This window comes from Anser cygnoides, chromosome 3 (assembly GCF_040182565.1).
Source record: "Anser cygnoides isolate HZ-2024a breed goose chromosome 3, Taihu_goose_T2T_genome, whole genome shotgun sequence".
Classification (NCBI taxonomy): domain Eukaryota; kingdom Metazoa; phylum Chordata; class Aves; order Anseriformes; family Anatidae; genus Anser; species Anser cygnoides.
The window spans coordinates 119,641,952-119,662,268 of NC_089875.1; the positions used below are offsets into that span (position 1 = coordinate 119,641,952).

A 20,317-nucleotide genomic window follows, 5' to 3' on the forward strand; every position below is an offset into this window, starting at 1 on the left:
AGCTTTCCCTGTCATTCACCCTGGTCAGTTACTGTTCTCCTGGGAGCAGCAGCATAAAGGCAAAGCACAAGGGCTGAAAAGCATCATTTCTCTCTTCTCTCGATGACAGCAGTAAATTTTAAGAGTTACATGGAGCCAGGTGGATGGCAGGATCCTAATCTCTCCTGGTGGCAACCAGGATGGCCATAAAGGAGTTCCTGCTCCTTAGCCACAAGGATATTCTTTGTCCTACAGTCCTGCATTGCAGGTCCACCCTTGCACTAGATGCCAGCCTGGAGCAGCTTGGGCACAACCAAATCTTGTCCTGGGCAGCTCTGGGTCTCAGAGTGCCCCGTTCTGGGGCTGAGATCCCCAAACTGTCCCACAAGGGCTCTCAACTCCTTTTTGTTCTAAGTGTGGACAGTTTTGTATGGGAAAACTACAGAAGGTTCGAGGAATTCAGCTTCAGATTGTGCCAAGGGTTCATTCAGTCACCTAAACACGGGTGTCTTGCACCCCTTGAGATGCTGTGGGACATCTGCATGGGCCTGGCAGATACAGTTCAAAATCACATCTTGTGGAGCACTTGGAGCCGAGCAGGACTCTGCAGATGGTTCTGAGACATCCAGGTTTGGGCAGTCAGATCAAGCCCCGCTGGCTACAGCGGGACAGCTACCACGTTTAAGATCTATGTTCTGGTGTCTGCATCTCCAACTGGGTCCCACTTCCACATACCACGTGTGGCATCTCCTGCTCCTACAGGTCTCCTAGGGCTCTGAGCCCTTCCCCATGGAAGCCCAGAAGATCAGGTGGGTGCCGCAGCTGAATTCATCGAGGTCCCTCCTGCCAGGAGCAGATGCAGCAGCCTTGCTGCAAGCCTTGGCACAGCTGTGTGCCTGCCTTCCCACGGGTTTCAGAGCGATCATGACTTTGGGGGAAGGTTTGTTTACTTCCAGCAGCTTCAGCAAGGCTAACTATCCACTGAAGATTTCACCGCTGATCTGCTTCCCACACTTGACAAGGAGCTATCATCCTGGGATGCAGAATGTTGACTGAAAGAGAAGCCCCTGGGCTTGCAGAATTTCTGTATGTTTATTCATAAGCAAAATGAGCCAGTGGCACTGTTAGGATGGGCTGTGAATAGGTACTGCTCTAAGGCAGGGTGCAGGATGCATCACTCTGTGGCTGAGTCCAATATGTGTGTTATTATCCTTAGCTCGACCCTGTGCTCGGCTCTGAAGGTCAAATGTTGCTCGTTGTGTAAAGGGAATGAAAATGATTGAGGAAAAGAAGGAAGAACCTGTGGGGTTTGAAGCACATCGTTGCTCTGGACATTTCGTGGTGGGTCACGGGGAGCTTTACATCAGTGAACTAAGCATCAGAGCACATTTTGGAGATGTGGGGCTTCTTCTTCTCCTCACAGAGGAGGAAACTGTGGTTGAGACTGATCAAGTGGTGTCACCGTGGCCTTTCAAGCAGCCTAAGGCATGGCAGGATTTTGTTAGAAGCTGGATGCATAGGGTGATTCAGAGAAGGACAGGGTGTTTGAAGGAATAGCAGACATATTTTGAGACAGAACATCAAAAAAGGCAATGTGAAACATTTCAGAGCAGAAGCTGACCTCTTGCCATTTGGGATCAAGAGGGGATTTCATGGGGCTGAAATACACTACTGCTACCACAGATATCACACACCTCCAGCCAAGTTTGCGTCTTGCCAGCAGAAATGGGATGTTAAAGACCAGTCTAGCCTGGTTATTTCTCCTTGAGCCTCAGGACTCCACCAGCACTGTCCAAGCTTCGTGCAGCCTAGACCCACTCACACCCCAGAGACTGGAGGGCACGATTTCATCCTGCGTTTGCAGATCATGGCAAGCAGAAGCACCAAACAATTGTCCTGTGAAAATGCAGGGGCAAGTCCAATCCCAGCCACGTGTAACATTTCACAGGGGAGAAACCAAAGCACAGCGAGAGTAAAGAGCTATCCTGAACTCCGAAAGGAGCCTGTTCAGAGCACAACCACGGGCCATCATGAGCATCATTTCCTCCAAGCCCAAAACACGCCTGCTGGCCCAGACAATGCAAGGAGAGCAAAGTAGGGAAGACGCAATGTGAAATACCCACGGGAGCACCTAAACCAACTTCCAGTGTCTACAAATTAACAGCACAGAATGAAGGTGCAATTACGCAGTTAAGCATTAGTTAATAACTATATCCACTGCCTAAGAGAGGTTGCCACAATGCTCTGCCTTTTCCATCCTCACTGGGTCCTGTCCTCAAAAGCCATCCATGTTCATAGGGAAGGGAAGTGGATGATGTCCACCTCTCCTGCTCCAGTCAGTCTCCCTCCAGACAATTAGCCGTGGTGCGCATTGATGCCCCATGCTTCAGACTACCAGGAAAAAAAAGTGTTTCTTCTGGAAAATGTTTCTCTCAAAAACCTCTCTAAAATTCCAGTTTCAGCTGCAAATAGCAGAAATGCTTCCCCAAGGGTGTGCAGAAGAATCACCATTTGCCAAAAAAACAACATTTCCTCAGGGAGAAAGGGAAAAGAAACCCCCTACACGTCCTTTTGGAAACTATTTGCTGCTCATCTGTGTTCCTGTACCTCTGCCACGAGCTGTGGTGAGAGGAGCCACCCTCACCACAGCCTGAACTACATGTACAGGCCACATCATGAGAAAATCTTTGCTGTCAGAGTCCCCACCTCACTTCTACAGCCCTGCTGAGCCTGGCAAGCGTGATTTTGCTCAACCAGGTCCAGGAAGCTCCATGCAAACACTGGCACAGCTGAACCCTGCAGCTCAGGTCTGAAAGGTTCTCCAAGCCGTGGCAATGCCCAGGACATCCACTTGCTCTGCAGATCTCACTCACCTTTGCTGGTCTCACTCTCTCTGACAAGGAACGAGCCAACTTTGTTACCAGAAGACAACAGCAGCCGTTCAGCATCTTTTCTGCTCAGAGTTTTAAAATACCACCTGGGAGATAGAAAAGGGAAAATCACGGTTGAAAAGGAAAAGCTCTAGAAAAAGAAAAAAAATAAAATCTTTCCAGTTAGTCCAGGGTTTTTTTTGTTTTGTTTTGTTTTTACTGTCACGCTCTGAAACTGAGGGTTGTTTTTATCAGCAAACAGTCTTTTATCTGCTGGAAAATGGTAGTAATAAGCTGGTTTTGGTAGATTAACACCAGATTTATATCACTTTGGGCCTGTTTCATAGCTTATCAATTCAGGCAGAGCAGAGAGCAGAGTTTGCTCAGTGCCCCCATACACAAGAGTGGTGAAAGCCCAGCCAAAGCATGGTCCCTGAGGCACACTGGGACCCACAGCTCACCTGGCAAGTGAGGAAGACCAAGGAAATTACATTTGGAGCAGATACGTGGGCTGGAGGCTGAGCGTAATGTGCCCATAGCCACTAAAAAAATCTCTTGGATACAAAGAACATTTATGTCTCGACCAAGTTTCTGCATGCTGTTAAATAATTGCTGAATTCAGTGATGGTTGGGTCACTCCAAGACGAGATTGGAAAGAGGGATTGCAAAAGAAGTCAGCAGGTTTGCTCCTTTATAACTGAATGCCATCAAAGAGGATACACCATGGGAAAAACTCCTTCTTCTGCTTGTAAAATAGGCATAAAAAAAAACTTGGGACTCAAATCTGTCTTTGCAGGGTGCCAGATAGGATGCCTGCACCTGGGCTAATGCAGCAACCAGTGCCAGCATGCTGTTTCAGAAAGGAAAGCTCTGCATCAGTGTTCACCCCTCATAAGCTAATGCACTTACTTTTCTTCTTCCAAGCTGTCCACTTGTGCGACAAAGTTGCTGGGGATGTAGCCTTTCTTCCCAGTGCTGAGGGATTTTGCCAGCCACCAGTCCCCCTCGCTGCAAATAAATAAAAAATGTGAGTGCCCAGAGGAGGTTTCTCAACAAGCTTAGAGTGCAAGGTCAACATCCTTTCTGGGGTTTCAGGCACTGCAAGGAGGACAGTGCTAATTAGGTAAAATGTTAATTTTACTCTACAGGTCCCTCTCAATCTCCTAGGACCACCGCTCGGCTGAAGGTTGGTGAGAAAGACAACATTTGTTTTTTCAGGGACTTCTGGAGGTGACAGCCTCTTTCCATTGATGCAGAGGAAGCACAGCCCCAAACCTCGGCTGAGCACCCCATAAGAGGAGGGAAATCTGGATCGTTGTGTGTTTATTTTGCCTCTTGCATTGGGGTGTGGAGGCTCCACCATTCTGCTCCTTCCATTATCTGCCAGACACCATGTCACCTCTGGAGGCCACCTCATAGGGCAGCCAAGGATGGAGCAGCCCTTCAAAGCCAAATGGGACCAAAGCTCACCCCTGCCCTGATACGGACTGGGCGGATGGACTGTCAGCCTCATCTCTCATGAGTTTTACAAGATGAAATGAAAGCATTCACCTCTCTGGCTCTATTCTGTCCTTTCCTCAGAATACGCCCAACCCACATCCTTTGCAAAAGCACGATCAGCACAAAATATGAAACAGGCTAAGTTAAGTTGTTGCTGCTTGTGCTACTTCTGCGCCCATGCACACTGGCGATGAGGAAGGTCCCAGTAGCAGCCAGGTGTGGACACTACCTGACCCCAAAGTATCTGTAACCCAAGGAAAGCAGGGAAGTGTCACCTTCCCCATCCCCATATTCGTGTCTGACCCCAAGGTCCCCCCCTTTCCCAACCTGACCATGCTCTTTGAAATCCCCTCTGCTAGCAGCTCCCTTACTTGGAGAGGACTTGGAGTTTCTCCCCCTTGACCAGCTCCAGATCACGGTCGCTTGAGGCAGCAAAGTCGTACAGTGCAATCACAATGACGTTTTCTAAAAAGAAAAAGAAGCAACATCACATTGAATCCAGCTTGTTTCTGGGGGGTGATGCACACGCAGGTGTGTGGTGGGGCATTTCACCCCCCCCCAGTCCCCCAAAAGCCAAGCTTTCTGCCAACCCAGCTTTCCTGCCAACCGCAGCTCCTGCTCGGGGACTAACACTGATTCACCAAAGTGTTTCCTGTGTGTGTATTTTTAAAGCACTCCAGATCCCCATATCCACAAAACCCCGAGCGTCAACAATGAGAAAATGTTTGTGTGGAATAAGAAAGGTCATTAATCATCCATCGGTGTTTGGCCTCAGTTTTACAGGACGGGAAATGAAAACTGCTGTGGCAACACTTCCCAGGGTGGCTCTGGGATTTGGCTCAACAAGATGAGGTTTTCTTGACTGAAGAAGGTACGGAGACATCTCAGTTCCTGTTCGAGGAGCCCACTGCTAGGGCCTAGCTCTGCCTCCAGATGCTCTGGGCTCAGTCTGTATCTTGCCATCCCTTTTACGTGCTGTTCCCTGCAGATGTGACACCCTGTGGAAGTCGTGCTGCTGTTTTCGACTCCAGCGCCCAGCTGCTTTTTGGCTCAGCTGCAATTCCTGTGGGAGCAGGATTCAGGAGCTCCTTCCCCAACACAAGTGCATTTCTGATTTCCTCTCTCCAGACCTCAAACCTGATGCTGTGTGTCTCCCATTTCTCCTGCAACCCACCTGGACTGAGGCTGTGAGCAGATTTAGGTCCCCGTCCTCTGCCCTTACACCTTACTTTGACTCCATCCATGTCAGCCCAGCCTAAAATTCGGCACAGCAAAATGGATGCATGCACTGTGATGCACACCAGCCGTGCCATGCATGGCAAAGCAGCCACTGGGTACACATGTTGTGAGGGGCAGATCTCAGTGGCTGGAGGCTCGGGGAGGTGAATTGCTACGTTTGCATGCCTGGGTTGTGCCGGTGCTGCTCGCGGAGAGGTTGTGCAACCATCCACGTGTGCGCGGCGTGCTTGCAGCCACTGAAGCAGAAATGAGCAGATATTTTGGGGCAGATCAAAACCTATGAAGAGAATTGGCACTCGCGTGCAAACCCAAGCACTGAACCAATACACAGTAACAAGAAAAAAAAAAAAAAAGAAAAAGGAAAAGGAACAAGAAAAGGAAAGGAAAAATAAAGAAAAGAAGGAATAGGAAAAAAAAAGAAAGGGGAAAAAGAAAAAGAAAAAGAAAAAGAAAAAGAAAAAGAAAAAGAAAAAGAAAAAGAAAAAGAAAAAGAAAAAGAAAAAAAAGAAAAAGAAAAAGAAAAAGAAAAAGAAAAAGAAAAAGAAAAAGAAAAAGAAAAAGAAAAAGAAAAAGAAAAAGAAAAAGAAAAAGAAAAAGAAAAAGAAAAAGAAAAAGAAAAAGAAAAAGAAAAAGAAAAAGAAAAAGGAAAAGGAGACCTGTGGAAAGACTTTAGCTTGTATGCAGCCTAATTAATGCACCAAGAGCCATGGACGGTCTATATATAGCATTTTTCAAAACAGACTGTCAAGCCACAGTCTCTGTGTGACCTTTCCAAATAATGCCACCAGCAAGAGAGCCAGACTGGCCCTTTGTCATCGCAAGATAACTTGTCTCTGGGGCAACTTGGGTTTTGTGTCCGTGCAGACTGGCTGCTGCTCTGCTGGCGATTTATTGGCGAGGAGGGATGAGAAGGGGTCAGCGTCAGAGGGGAGAGGAGAAAGGAAACACGGCTTTGTAAGCCAAAGCCCCGAGCAGCTCCTGTCAGGCTTGCGAGGAGGAACTCAGGGATGCAAGAGAAGTTTCAGCAGAGCCTCACTCTCTGCTACGTGTGGGGAAAAGGATGGTCGGCCACAAGGGAGAATGCTTTGAAGTCTTAAAATAGCTTGCACGGATGGGGGCTTCCCCTTGAGGGATCTCAAAGCATAAGCAGTGCCTCCATCCGCTCGCTGCCTCCTTGACAAGGCTGGTGTTATACCACAGCTTCTCTGACACGAGAGGTTTCTGGGCATGTGCCTGCTGCTAGGTGTCCCCAGCCAGTGTGCTCATGCACTCACACTGTCCAGCTCCTCTTGAAAGTGAAAAAAGCAGTGGCTTCACTTTTGCGTTAAAAAATAGAAGCAAATGTGTAAATATTGTCAAGCATTGAGTGGCTGCATGCTCAAAAAAAATAAAATAAAAAAAAAAGAGAAAGAAAAAGAAAAAGAAATAGAGAAAGAAAAAGAAAGAGAAATAGGAAAAGAAAAAGAGAAAAAGAAATAGGAAAAGAAATAGGAAAAGAAATAGGAAAAGAAATAGGAAAAGAAAAAGAAATAGGAAAAGAAAAAGGAAAAGAAAAAGAAAAGGAAAAGAAAAGGAAAAGGAAAAGGAAAAGGAAAAGGAAAAGGAAAAGGAAAAGGAAAAGGAAAAGGAAAAGGAAAAGGAAAAGGAAAAGGAAAAGGAAAAGGAAAAGGAAAAGGAAAAGGAAAAAGAAAAAGAAAAAGAAAAAGAAAAAGAAAAAGAAAAAGAAAAAGAAAAAGAAAAAGAAAAAGAAAAAGAAAAAGAAAAAGAAAAAGAAAAAGAAAAAGAAAAAGAAAAAGAAAAAAAAGAAAAAGAAAAAGAAAAAGAAAAAGAAAAAGAAAAAGAGAAAAAAAGAAAAAAGGAAAAGAAAAAGAGAAAAGAAAAAGAAATAAATTTGGATCTTGAAACAACTGCCATAACTACTAATAAACGGAACCAAAATGAACCAACCAAACAAAAAAACAAGAGGAGAAATGGAAGAAGAAAAAGAGTAAAATTTGCAAGGACAAAAAGGTTTTCTATGCTGAAAAAATAATATGTCTCCTTCTTATCCCCTTCCCAACATTCATTTGAGAAACACTGCACGCTTAAGTGAGCCAGAAGAAAAGCGCTCTCTCTGCTCCAGCCAGCAGCACTTGCCGTCTCACGATGAAAGTGGCTCTCTCCCTCCCTCAGCCTGTCACCCCGCTGAGAAACAGCCTCGATAATACTTTTTTGGCCCATTTGGTCAGGTTAGGTCATGAGCGGCTCCGCGTGGCACCGGGCTGCTGGGCGTGAGTGCTTTGCAGATAGAGCTAGCAGCCCGGGGACTTTGATAGCGAGCCAAAACACATCTTGGCTCAGGGCTGCTGTCAGGAGAGCGAGATACCAGCTCAGTTTGCGTAGGCTGAGTGCCAGTTTGATGGCTTAATGGAAAGGATTCAAGCAGGCTTCCCACCGCTGTCCCGTCATGAATGGAAAGCCTTTGCAACCATCCCACGGCGATGGAGCCATGAGAAGGTTGTGCCAGCATCCCTCGGAGGACCAAGAATTAGTTTAGAGCCGTGCTAGGGTGGTTGTACGGTAAAAGACGACTCGCAGGACATGTGTTGGCCTACTGGCTGCACTCAGCCATGAGTTAAAGCTGCCAGCAACGGGTCCAGCTTCCCGTTTCAGCAAGGCAAGGGCTGGTTCACCAAGAGAAATGTGTGCCAGGAAAGCGAGCCTTCCAAACACACGGCTGCTGGTGGCACACCGAGGGCAGTGCCGTTAAGTCCTGGTGGTGGGGATGCAGAAGACTGTGGGATGGGGATATTGCGTCGCCCAGCAGGTCAGCAGGTCCAGGTCTGACGGAGATGCCTCCTGAGACATGCAGGCTTGAAATGGAAGCCTGATTTCTGCCAGATATGTTCCTGCCTTGTACATCCATGTGCCTTGTGTTTTGACACAGTGAATTATTATCATTATTTTTTTTTCAGATAATTTCTGTTTTCCACATAAGATTGTATCTTATGATTGAAACTCATAACTTTTTTTTTATCAGGAAATGTGAACATTTGGGGTAATTCACTCTCATCTTCCTTCCCTCTCTTGCTTTCGATTTGCAATGCCTATTTTTAATGAGAAATTCTCATTTCTCATTGAAAAGTCAGCCTTTACAGCAGAAGCATCTCTTCCTTGTTCCACCTAAATGCACAACCACGTTCCGGAGAGCCTCCCTTTCAAGCTCAAATCCACATTCAGGGAACAACAATAAAAACGACTTAGAGCTTTGATGCTAATCTCGAGATGCCTGAAGAGACTTCCATTTCCAGAGCACGCTTAGCTCCCACCCTCTGAAAATCTGACCTGTTCACACCATGGTTAGTCAAAGCATGCAAGGAGGTTGCAGTTCCTCAATTGGAAGAAATGCCTTCATATCAGGGCTGATTCTGTGTGCACTTGCAGGTTATTATAATGCCTGAGGGCAAGCACCCCAAGCAAGCAGCTGTCTCCATCAGTAGTACTTAAATCCAGCTGTGCACAGGGCTTATTTCACCTATCTGCTACCTCTCATCTATCTAATGCAAGGGAGTAGCAGCAGCTGTGGCAATGGAGCTGTTGTGCTTGGGGCAAGGACTTGGCTGGGCTTTTTGCTGAATTAAAGGTAAGTTTTGACCCCACAGAGTGGAGGGAGGATCCACCACTGACCTTAAAGGCATCACAAGTGCTTAGGGACCCGTGGTAAAATGAATGAGAGACTCGCACGGTGGAATAACTCGCAAGCGAAGGGTGGATTGGCGATGCTGCCAACACCACGGTTGGCCAGAGAGTTATGTACTTCTCGCCTGTCTTCGTGCTACTTCCATTAAGCCAAGTAATGACAGGAGGAATTAGGCTTTTGTTACCAATAACTAAATAAATTATTTCTGAGACAGCAGCGTGAAAGCTTCAAACTGTGATACAAGTTGCGTAACACCAAGACCAGAAGGGGAAAAAAAAAAAAAAAAGTCATGATGAAAGGAGTGCAAAAAATCAAAAAGAAGGGAAAAGGGAAAAGGAAAAAGGGGGAAAAGTAAAAGAAAAAAAAAGAGAGAAGGAAAGGAAAGGAAAGGAAAGGAAAGGAAAGGAAAGGAAAGGAAAGGAAAGGAAAGGAAAGGAAAGGAAAGGAAAGGAAAGGAAAGGAAAGGAAAGGAAAGGAAAGGAAAGGAAAGGAAAGGAAAGGAAAGGAAAGGAAAGGAAAGGAAAGGAAAGGAAAGGAAAGGAAAGGAAAGGAAAGGAAAGGAAAGGAAAGGAAAGGAAAGGAAAGGAAAGGAAAGGAAAGGAAAAGTTTTTGAAATAATATTACGTCTCAGACATATGTAGTCAATAATTTTGCCTTGAACTGGAAGTGCTCCCATAAGATATAATTCAGCTCTTTGCTTTTTTTATGATTGAATAGTCTGCATTTTGTGCTTCTTTTATCACTTCACTTGATTTATCCTCTTTCACCAGAATATCTCAAATGGTTCCTATCAGCCCATGTTGCTACACAGAACAGAGGCAGACATAGCATCATTTCTAGAAGCTTAGGCACTGGCTGAGAAAAACGAGAAGTTCCCAAACCATCAGTGTGAGTATTCCTCCAAAACTGGAACCAAACTCAACAGACCACGATATTTTTGAGATCTGCAAACGGCTAACACGGTACTTAATGCACTTATCATCTTTCCACTTCTGCCTTCTGGCATGAAGCAGAAGTAAAAGACGCCTCCAAAGACAGCTTCTGCTGTGTTTCCAGCCAGAGTGAAAACACTGACAAAAAAAAAAAAAAATCATGAAAAACTGGTGATGTCTGCTCGGTTGTGGAGGTATGAGAACGAACTCACTTGGAAATGTGCCATGAAAAATATTTTGCCAAAGAAAGCATGGTTTCTGGAAAAGTGGTCCTTGCACAGAGAAGCGCACAGATTCACGTGGATGAAGAGCTAAGCCTCGCACAACGCCTGTATCAGCGCAGGCGTAAGGCTGAATAACACCGAAGTGTCTCAAAACAAAACGTTTTAGTGTTCCCGTTCTGATCTCTGTAAGAAACGTCAGATTTGAAGAAAACATTCTGACTTTCCAGTAGTTCCTCTGGCCACCCCAAAGCAGAGGTGTCCACAAGACCACGAAGGCCAGGTCTGCTGTTCCACCCATCCTACCTATTTGCCACCTCACTTTTTCCTTTGCTCATGCCCCATCTCCCTTTCTCCTTCTCTTTCACCCACATGAGAAACATTTACATGTTGCCAGCTGCTTTCTTCCAAGCTTCCTCTATTTTTTGCCCTCACTGATCCTCTCTCTCTGTCTTTAATCTGCAAAACTTCTTTGACACAAATAACTACAACTGCTGTCAGAGGCCAGGCAGAGGTAGCAGAGGGCTTCCTGCTAAAAGGCAATCATCTACCAAACGCCATCTGTGATCTGCAGATAATTGCAGAGGCGGTTGAAGTCAATAACCAGTCTCCAGGCAGGGGCTCTGAGCATCCTTATTTTATACTTTTCTTTCTTCTCATTCTCTTTGTAGTCTGCCTAGGCTCTCTGATGCCTGCTATTTCCTCTGAAACATTCAGCTGGCTGGATATTGCATCCACAAGTGCTCATGCTGCAGACGGGGCAGCAGACAGAGAAATCTCATGCAGCTGATGCCTCAGATCTTGCTTTGCTCAGCCAACGAAGGAGTGTATTTCTCTTAATTTCTTTGATGAGTAGGGAAAACTGGCAGCGACAAATATTTAGTGATTTAAACCGAATGTTCCGAAACGTACTGATAAACTCCCTGCCTGGCAATGCTGAAAATACAGAAACCGCACGCCTGTGACATGACAGTTTGTTCTCAAGACCTGCTGTCGGGGGACCACCACCTTGCAAAACCCCACGGGAAGACGAAAGAAGCAGTAATTGAGCTAAGCATCTTACCTTGTACAGAGGCTTGGTTTAGATGAGGGATGTTGATAAATTGTCTGCCCTTTGATGGAAACAGAAAAAAAAGAAGATATTTGTTAGCTCTGCTGTGTTTGCTGGAAGGCCTGCTCTCAGCTTCACAGATGAGTGGGAGTCTGATCCAGAGCCCACTGCAGTCAGTCAGCAGGCCCTGCATCTGGCTCCCTATGTGTCGTGATTGTTTTAGCACATTTTGCTGTGATGTGTTCATAGCTGGCTTCACCGTCAGCTTGAATAAACCTTGGCTCCCCTCTGAATAAAAAATGTAAATCTGCTACCCACTCATTTTGAGCCTGGTCTATCTAACTCTGATGCCAGGTATAGGATCACTGAGGGATGAGATGTGAATGGCCCAAGTGAGAAACAACAGTTGCAATATTATTCAAAGCAGAAAACCTGGGGTGTTCTTTGCCATGGTTGTCCTATGGCTCACAGAACACCCTTTCCTCAGGGGTATGTTCAGAAAAAGAGGCAGCGATTTAACTAGCAAATTAATCAGCAGCAAGGTACCCCACATTTGAAACATTGACCTGGTCCCTAGTTTGTTTTTGGCCCTGAACCTGGGAATGGTTTAGGGTTAATTTGGCCAGAGACCACTCCTAATCAGCAGCTGGGGTGCAACCACCTTGCTTTGGAGGCTGGGACTTTAGAAGTATGGAAATGCCCCGGTGGGCTCTGTTGGCCTCCACCCATCCTCAAACTCTTGTGATCAGTCCCAGGTACAGTGCCTAGTGACTGAAGTGGATCTGTGACCACTGCCAGGGATATTTATATGTGTGCAAAAGGGGTGAACTACACACACCGAATTAAAAAATATTTAGTGCTTCCTGTCCGCCTTACCCTTTGGCTCCCACTTAGCAGCACTGTAGGGAGGGAGAGCTGCTTAGCCACTGCCCTTTCTAATTTAACTGAAAGAAATATGGACTTTCCCTGACATGTGGGAGCTTAGTGCTCGTGGCAAAAAAATGAGTGTCAGAAGGTGATTGATGATCCTGCATTTACACTGATAGCAGCTTCCCTCCAGTGAACTGGGAAGAAGGAAATTTAGGAAAAGAACATCCTCTTGGTCAACGTGACATTTTCTGTCATGAAAACTGAACTTCATCATGATGGGAGAACTCAGAACTGAAACCAAAGGAGTAAAAAAAACCCACCATCTGTCATCAAAATCAATGATAGACATCCTTCCCCCTCTTCCCCCCCTTCTCAGAGCTCAAGACCTGAGGTGGTTTTCAGGTTTTCACATGCCCATTGCACATAGAGTTCCTCTTGTGCTGGCTGCTGGATGCAGTGCTGACAAGGACAGGGAAAGAGGAAATATTTTCACATCCTCTGTACAGCAACAAGCAGCTAGATTACCTGATTTCCCAGGTTTATATACAGAGTTTATTATCTGAGATCTCCTAAATGTCTGTGTCCATGCAAACACAGGCTGTATGAATCCAACGGGAGCAGCAGGTGCTCAGCATTTCTGATTCTCACAGATTAGCTGTAGACCCTCTTTTTGAGCCTGTTGTCCGCCCTGATGGTAAAGTTTCCATTGCGGTTTGCAACTTTGAATCTTAGCATGAATCTGACCCATCTTTGTGCCATTTGCAGATCAGCAACACGAGCCTGGTTTGCAGAGTGCTGGAGGCAGCAGCCCTGTCTGAGATACGGGGCCAGCTTGGAGGATCACAGTGGCACACGGGGTGGTGGCTGATGAACATTTTCTTCCTGACCCCTGCCCTGCTCTCCAGTCCAGCTTTATTGGGTTTATGTGACAAGTTTTTGGTATCTGGGGGCTGCAGGGGTGGCCTCTGTGAGAAGAATCCAGAAGCTGCCCCATGTCAGATAAGGGCCAGTTTCAGCTGGCTCCAAAGGGACCTGCTGCTGCTCAAGGCCGAGCCAACAAGCAATGCTGTTTGTGCCTCTGGTATAGAAGATTTAATAAAGGAAATTAAACTGCTGAACAACAGTAGCTGGGAGAGTGAGGAGTGAGAAGCAGCCCTGCCCCAGGTCAGGGCAGCAGGAGGGCAGGAGGTGCTCCAGGCACGCAGCACAAGTTCCCCTGCGGCCTGTGGAGAGGCCCCTGGTGGAGCAGGCTGTCCCCCTGCAGCCCATGGGTCCCACACGGAGCAGATCTCCACGCTGCAGCCTGTGGAGGAGCCCCCGGTGGAGCAGGTGGATGTGGCCTGGAGGAGGCTGCGGCCCATGGAGAGCCCCCGCAGGAGCAGGCCCCGGGCCGGAGCTGCAGCCCGTGGAGAGGAGCCCACGCAGGAGCAGGGGGTCTGGGGGGAGCTGCCGCCCGTGGGGGACCCCTGCTGAAGCAGTTTGCTCCTGGGGGATGGACCCCGTGGGACGGAGCCGTGTGGGAGCAGGTCTTGAAGAGCTGCTGCCTGTGGGCAGTCCCCGCAGGTTCAGTTCAGGAAAGATGGCATCCTGTGGGAGGGACCCCACGTGGAGCAGGGGCAGAGAGGGACCAAGAAGGAGCGGCGGAGATGAAGTGCTACAGACTGACCGCAGCCCCCATTCCCCTGTTCCCCTGTGCTGCTTGGGGGGAGGAGGGAGAAGAAGGTGGTTTTGGAGGGAAGGTGTTTTTAGTTTGCTTTCAGTTTCTCAGTGCCCTAGTCTGTTAGTAATAGACAATAAATTACAGTAATCTCCCTATGCTGAGTTTTGCCCATCACAATAATTGCTAAGTGGTCTCCCTGTCCTAATCTCAACCCTTGAGTCCTTTTCATCGTATTTTCTACCCCTTTCCCTTTGAAGAGGGAGAGTGAAAGAGTGGTTGTGGCGGAGGTCAGCTGCCCAGCTGGGTAAAACCACCACACCAGCCCCAGCGAATAATAATAATAACCACCACACACAGCCTTTCAGAGCACCATCATCACAAACCCACTCAGATAATTCATGGCCATAACAGATCTCTAGAAAGAAAATGGCATCCTTGAGGACCCCAAAAGGACACAAAACTGCAGACTTACCTTGGGTGGGGCAGGAGGAGGTTTACTCTTGTGTTTTGGATTGCTTCCAGAAGTGCATTTCTCATTGGACGTCAGTTGGTTTTTGCTGCCAAGTAAGCCCATCCTGGAAGAAAGACCAATAATTATTTTATAAGTAAATTGTTCTTGGGGAAAGATGCAGACAGCAAGGGAGAAAACAATCATCTAATTCATGAAGAACAAACTGGAGAAGATGAAAATGTAGAGAAAAATGGGACAGTGGAGGGGTGAGTCTAATAACATCCCATCTAGAGACCTCCTACTACCCCAGATCTTGTAAACCTCATAATTTCTGTTCCCACACAAGCCTGGTCCTTCACACTTTGCAGATGAGTTTCAGAGAGACACTGTAAGTCACCACTAAAAAAAAATAAAAAATAAAGAGCACAAATGACTTCTCTAGCTGAGTCTCTTCTTCAAGACACAGACCCTCAACTGGTGTTGAGCAGACTTGCTCCACAGCCAGGTGATGCTCCATGAACGCTGTGCAGAAGGTGATGCTGGAGATCTTCAACAATATCACTGTGCTGAGCTGTTCAGATGTACCAGGGCTCATTGAGTGCCACACAGTCCCCACACCAAGATCAAGCCGTGGCCATGCTGCTCAGTGCTTTCTGTAGGTTATGTACCTCCCGGGCAGCACACAGATGTGGTGGCTGTCTGCATGGTACTTGTCCCCTCCATCCTTGGGCTTAGGCAGCTCATGTATACTCTCAGGTTGTCCATGAAGTAATGGCACCTGATGAGGTGCTTCAGAGGACTGCAAGATGTTTGGGGAATTTAACATGGTGTAGCTTGCATCCATCCTGCCTATTATGTGTGGGCCTAGGCATTGATTCAGTTGCCCACGTGCAATGCCCCAGTACTATTTGAGATGCCCTGGGGTCTCACAAATTGTGGGCCTCCTGTACCTCTTGGATTATGTTTTCCAGATACATGTAGGTTGGAAAAAACACATCCAGGCACCATAAGGAGCACTCAACAAAAGTGAATCAAACCCTTTTCATGGGCTATCCTCTGGTCCACACTAGGGTTTCTATACTCGTTCTTGAGGGCTGGCTTAATTTGCAGCCCTGAAATGCAATTTCAGGTCTGGTCAATAATCCCAGTATAATACTGAGTCTGGGTTGGCCAAAATAGCCAAACCACAACAACCTCAGCCTTCTCAGCCCCCTGAAAATGTAGGGAGCAGTTGAAGCCAGCATTACTGAAAAGCTATTGCCATGGGTATGTAAGGTATCTACATTGTCCAGCACCAAAGTCTGCCCCAGCCTCAGCTTTGAACAAAAGGCATAGAAAGATATGGACTAAATGTCAAAAAAATAAAAATAAAAAAAAATCCCAAACCGTGAATACTTCCACCTGATCAAAGACAATTTGGCTCCCATTCTTTCTAAAATACCTCATGGTCTGCAATGATTATGGAGGACTGGAGGTCCTGGGAATAATGTGGATAGTCAATTCCCCCAGACGTCATGATAAAATCCAACAGATGTGTTCAGAAAGACTTCTGGCAAACCAGATATGAAGGAAAAAAAATATTCCGGTAAAAGCAACTTTTAATTTTTTTTTCCCTTTTTTCTTCTTTCTAGCATGTTTCTTTTATTTCAAAAACTGGGACCTCTAAAAGAAGAAGGTTTCTAACAGAGACATCCCAATATTTTAAGGTGTTATTTTTTCAAACTGCCTCCTCCCTTCTGCCTCAGCTGAGGCGAGCAAAATGGAAGGAATTAGTGAAATATTTCAGGATAGCCCCATATACAATCTTTTCTCTAATCAAAAGCTTTTCAGCATCCATACTTCTCTAAGCTTTTCTCAGACCCGAGTTTTCATATGGCCCATCCACCTGTACACAGGCCTCAGCATCGCTGTGGGCACGGACTCGGTGCGGTTGGAGGGGAGGTTTAGCCCACTGAATCAGCCACAGCATTTCCTGCAGTGAGATACTGAACTTCAGCAGCCTTTCCTCCTGGTTGTAACCAGACCTTGCTCTGCTTAGATCTGGTTGTCATGCAATGGTTCATGTGTTGTGAAGTGAGCTTTTCCTTCCCTTCCACTTTGCAAACTGCTGGAAGATGACTACGTGCCAGCAATTCTGATTCTGAATGGTGTTATTGACCAGGATAATAAATTAGGGTAGCTCAAGTTCCCTTTTCACCCATGGAAATGCAAAGGATTATTTTAAGTCAAGGCTGGGTGTTAGGGAAAGGTTCTGCACCCAGAGGTGGTCAGGCACTGGGACAGGCTCCCCAGGGCAGTGGTCACGGCACCGAACTGCCAGAGTTCAAGAAGTGTTGGGACAACGCTCTCAGACATAGGGTCTGGTTTTGGGTGGTGCTGTGTGGAGCCAGGATTTGGACGCGATGGTCCTTGGGGGTCCCTTTCAACTCAGGACATTCTATGATTGGACACACATCTGCGGTCCTTGTTACTATTTCTCTGGAGCATCTCAGGGTCCTTGGGATACTCTGGTCCTGAATGAGAAATGCAGACATAGCAACTGGCATTTTTTCTACAGACTTAGGGGACGTGATATATAGCATAAGTCTTCAATATGCTTCAAATGCCGGTCATGTTGACCCGATTATTTTATAAGAGGACGCACTCTCTACACAATGGTGACTACACATGTCTTGAGTCACTCTCAGGGTTGACTGTAGTGGGGCATGGAGAAACATCAACTACAGCAAGTCCAACCAGGTGTTGAAGGGACTTGTGGCCACCCCAGCTCCTCTGACAGGGTTGGAGGGGTGCAAGGACCATGCTCTGACCTCCAGATCTCCACACGATGTTCCTGCGTCCAAGGGAGCCTTTCACCCTAGGGACACCTCGTCGTCCCACCACACCGAGACTGGAAACACTTCTCCGCAAACACCTCTCTGCACGCTCACATAAACTGATCTCTCTCCACACATAAAACTGCAAAGCGACCCCGGACATGTCAGTGCAAGGCAACAAAGAGAAGCAAACAACATGTCCCAGCTCAGGCGGGAAATGGAACCAGCAAGAACTCTCCTGCAAAGGTCACCTGCTCCCACCCACGCCTTTGCCTCCGTGGCACACAGACTTTAGCACTGCTCTGGGTATTTATGATGCCTACTAAATCCAGCATTCATATTCTCCACGCCTTCAGCAGCTAACACAACCGTCCATCATGCCAGCAGGTCTTAGACAAAACCCGAAAATAATGCTGCAGACAAATGCTGAACAGTGCAGCATGCTGCTGGTAAGCTCCCAATCCACTGCTGGCAGTTTTATTTAAAAAAAAAAATTCTAAAAAGATGGCTGAGATGAACATGCATTGTTCACAGTGTTTCTGCTTTAGATTATTGGTTTTTAAATCAGCATCACAAAAATAGATTTGAGAAAACTAACCGATAGGTCTCACAGTCTATTTTTTCCCCACAGTGGAAAAGAGCACCGGTAAGAAAACAGTAACTCAGAAAAGCATAAAAATATCCTTTCATCTATTTACTACTTTTCCCATCTAAAAATGTTTATTTTTAATAACTGAAAGTGGGGAAACCTTTCTTTCTAATATAATCTGTGAATACAGATAAGAAAATGTGATTATGCTTATCACATCAATATTATTTAACCAAAATGTTCTCCATGTGTTCATTCCTTTTTTAACTCATTTTCTCAAGTTTACTCAAGTTCAAAACCAAGAAAATATATTTTAAAAAAATATTTTGATGGCAACTAGAAATCATAAAGGAACAAAGATAGTTAAGGCAATGCAAAAATTTCCGGATGTTTGAAAAGTTTTAGCAAAAAAGAGTCTGGTTTGGATGTCAGTAAGTTTTGTGTAAAAATACTTTCTGCAGAAGTTTTTCTGAGAGATTCTAAAGATCTTTGGCTGAGAAAGTCAGCAGACATGAGGACGGTGAGCTCTGTGTAACATACAGCTCCGAACGTATGTGGGACACACATGCAGGTCGCAGACACATGGGTTACTTGTATAGGACCTCCAAAAAATGCTGTGTGCCCTGGAGAACCAAAGGCAGTTTTGGTTGTCTTCAGAGCTGACATTTTGGTTAGTGAGAGCTGGATGCACGTAAAGATGTTCCTGCAGCAATGGTCCAAGGGGGGAGTCTTCTGAAGATCCCACCTCATGGCCTGCTCAAGCAATATTTCTACTGATATTTGGACAAGGATGTAAATTTTATCGTTCACCCATCTCTGAAAGGGGTCGGAGAAGTTGCCCCAGAGGAGCAAACCAACTAGCTGTGCCTGCAACCCCCATGAGGCACAGGTCCAGCAGGGGTGGACACGCGTCTTTGCTGACCACAGCATTAGGAGACCTGCCTTGTCTCAATGCTTGGCACATTTTGAGTGCTTGGGGGAGCTAAAGCAAAGAGGGTGGTGTCAAATTGGTGCTGTTGGACACACTTATGCTTTATGTTGTAGCAGATCAGAGAGCAGGATGGAGGTACCTATGCTAAGCCAGGTGCTGCAAGCATGAACTTTTTTCCCCATCTCCTCTTTACAGTAAGCAACCCTTCGTCACGAGCATGCTGTCGACTGCGGTTGGCTGCTTTTTGCTACCCAAGCAAGAGAGCTCAAAATTGCTGCTGATGTGAAGGCAGCAATGCCTTCTGCACCAGGGATGTGGATGACACAGATGAACGGCCTTGGGATCGCATGGGCGGGCGCGGGGGAAAAACACGACAGAATCTAGCAGAAAAGCAGAAGTTTCGGCTCATCATTTGCCTCACCCCCATGAAACTGTGCCATGGAAAAATAGCTTAAGACTTGAGTAAGCCAATAGTGTTCCGCTGTGAGGGCAGCTCCAAAAACCCCCCAAGACCAGAGAAAGCACAAAATCACCCCTTTTCCATTCAAATGCTAGGGTGGGTCCAGCAGGGTTTTCATAGTTGACCAAGATTAGATATTTCACCTCGTTTTAAAACTTAAGAATATCTTTCTTAAGAAAAAACATTTTAATAGAAATAGCATAAAAAAAATATTCTGAAAGTGCAGACAGTTATGGTTTTAAATGCTCAAGTTTTTTCTTGTGTGTCTTCCCTTTACCAGAAAGAACTACTGAAATCAACTCACTTTGGATACAATAACGTAATTACACCAGATTTGAAATTTCACATCAGCAAGGAGCAAAAAAGTTCAGTTGAAAGATTTCCCCCAGGTCGAGGCACATCCCAGATGCATTAAATTCTCCAGAAGCTTTCTTCTCCCTCAACAAAATATTTCATTACATTTCCGAGCCAGGCACCCTTGGGTTGTGTTGCAAGACAGAACCAGAGAATTACTGAAGAACTTGATTAGATCAGCAGTGAAGAAGACATCCCTACCTAAGCATTTTCGGCTGTTTTCCAGTTTTGCTGGGTTTTGGCCGAGTTCTTTTTAATTTCATTTTTAAGCCTGTGAATGATTAGTGGCTTCGTTGCTAGGAGGTGGTTAGAAGGCAGATACGAACAACAAGAAATGTGCTGTGCTATAAACGGCATCAGCCCTGCAGAAGATCTGTCTCAGGCAGAAAGTGGAGAGTGTGGCCACTGTCCTCTAGAAGGACACAGCAGGTAAAGTCTTGTGGGAAAACCCTTCCTGCAAGCAGAAGGGCAGGGAGACCTGCTGCAATACACATAGTGTGGGTGTCCTGCTGACAGCACGGAGACTCTTATGGCCAAAAACTGCTGCTCAGAAGGAGTGACCAGGCTGTGCGTGGAGGGATTAGAGCAATGAATGAAGTCCCTATAAAGAGCTGGAGAGAATCAAAGAATCATTAGGGTTGGAAAAGCCCCCCGAGATCATCTGGTCCAACCATCCCCCTACCACCAATGTCACCCACTGAACCATGTCCCTAAG

The 20,317-nt window shown here is 46.3% G+C and overlaps 1 protein-coding gene across 2 annotated transcripts in view; it reads right to left on the reverse strand.

The window, feature by feature from the left end:
- The window catches only part of BLK (BLK proto-oncogene, Src family tyrosine kinase), a 41,920-nt gene that overhangs the window by 11,279 nt on the left and 10,324 nt on the right, over window positions 1-20,317 (reverse strand). For both annotated transcript variants that reach the window (XM_013184413.3, XM_013184414.3), the window contains exons 2-6: window positions 14,474-14,576; window positions 11,484-11,532; window positions 4,721-4,814; window positions 3,759-3,857; window positions 2,853-2,956 (exon numbers count right to left, since the gene is read on the reverse strand). In XM_013184413.3, the coding sequence (XP_013039867.2) occupies window positions 2,853-2,956; window positions 3,759-3,857; window positions 4,721-4,814; window positions 11,484-11,532; window positions 14,474-14,575 (448 nt within the window). In that variant the 5' untranslated portion in view covers window position 14,576. The remainder of the gene's footprint in view (window positions 1-2,852; window positions 2,957-3,758; window positions 3,858-4,720; window positions 4,815-11,483; window positions 11,533-14,473; window positions 14,577-20,317) is intronic.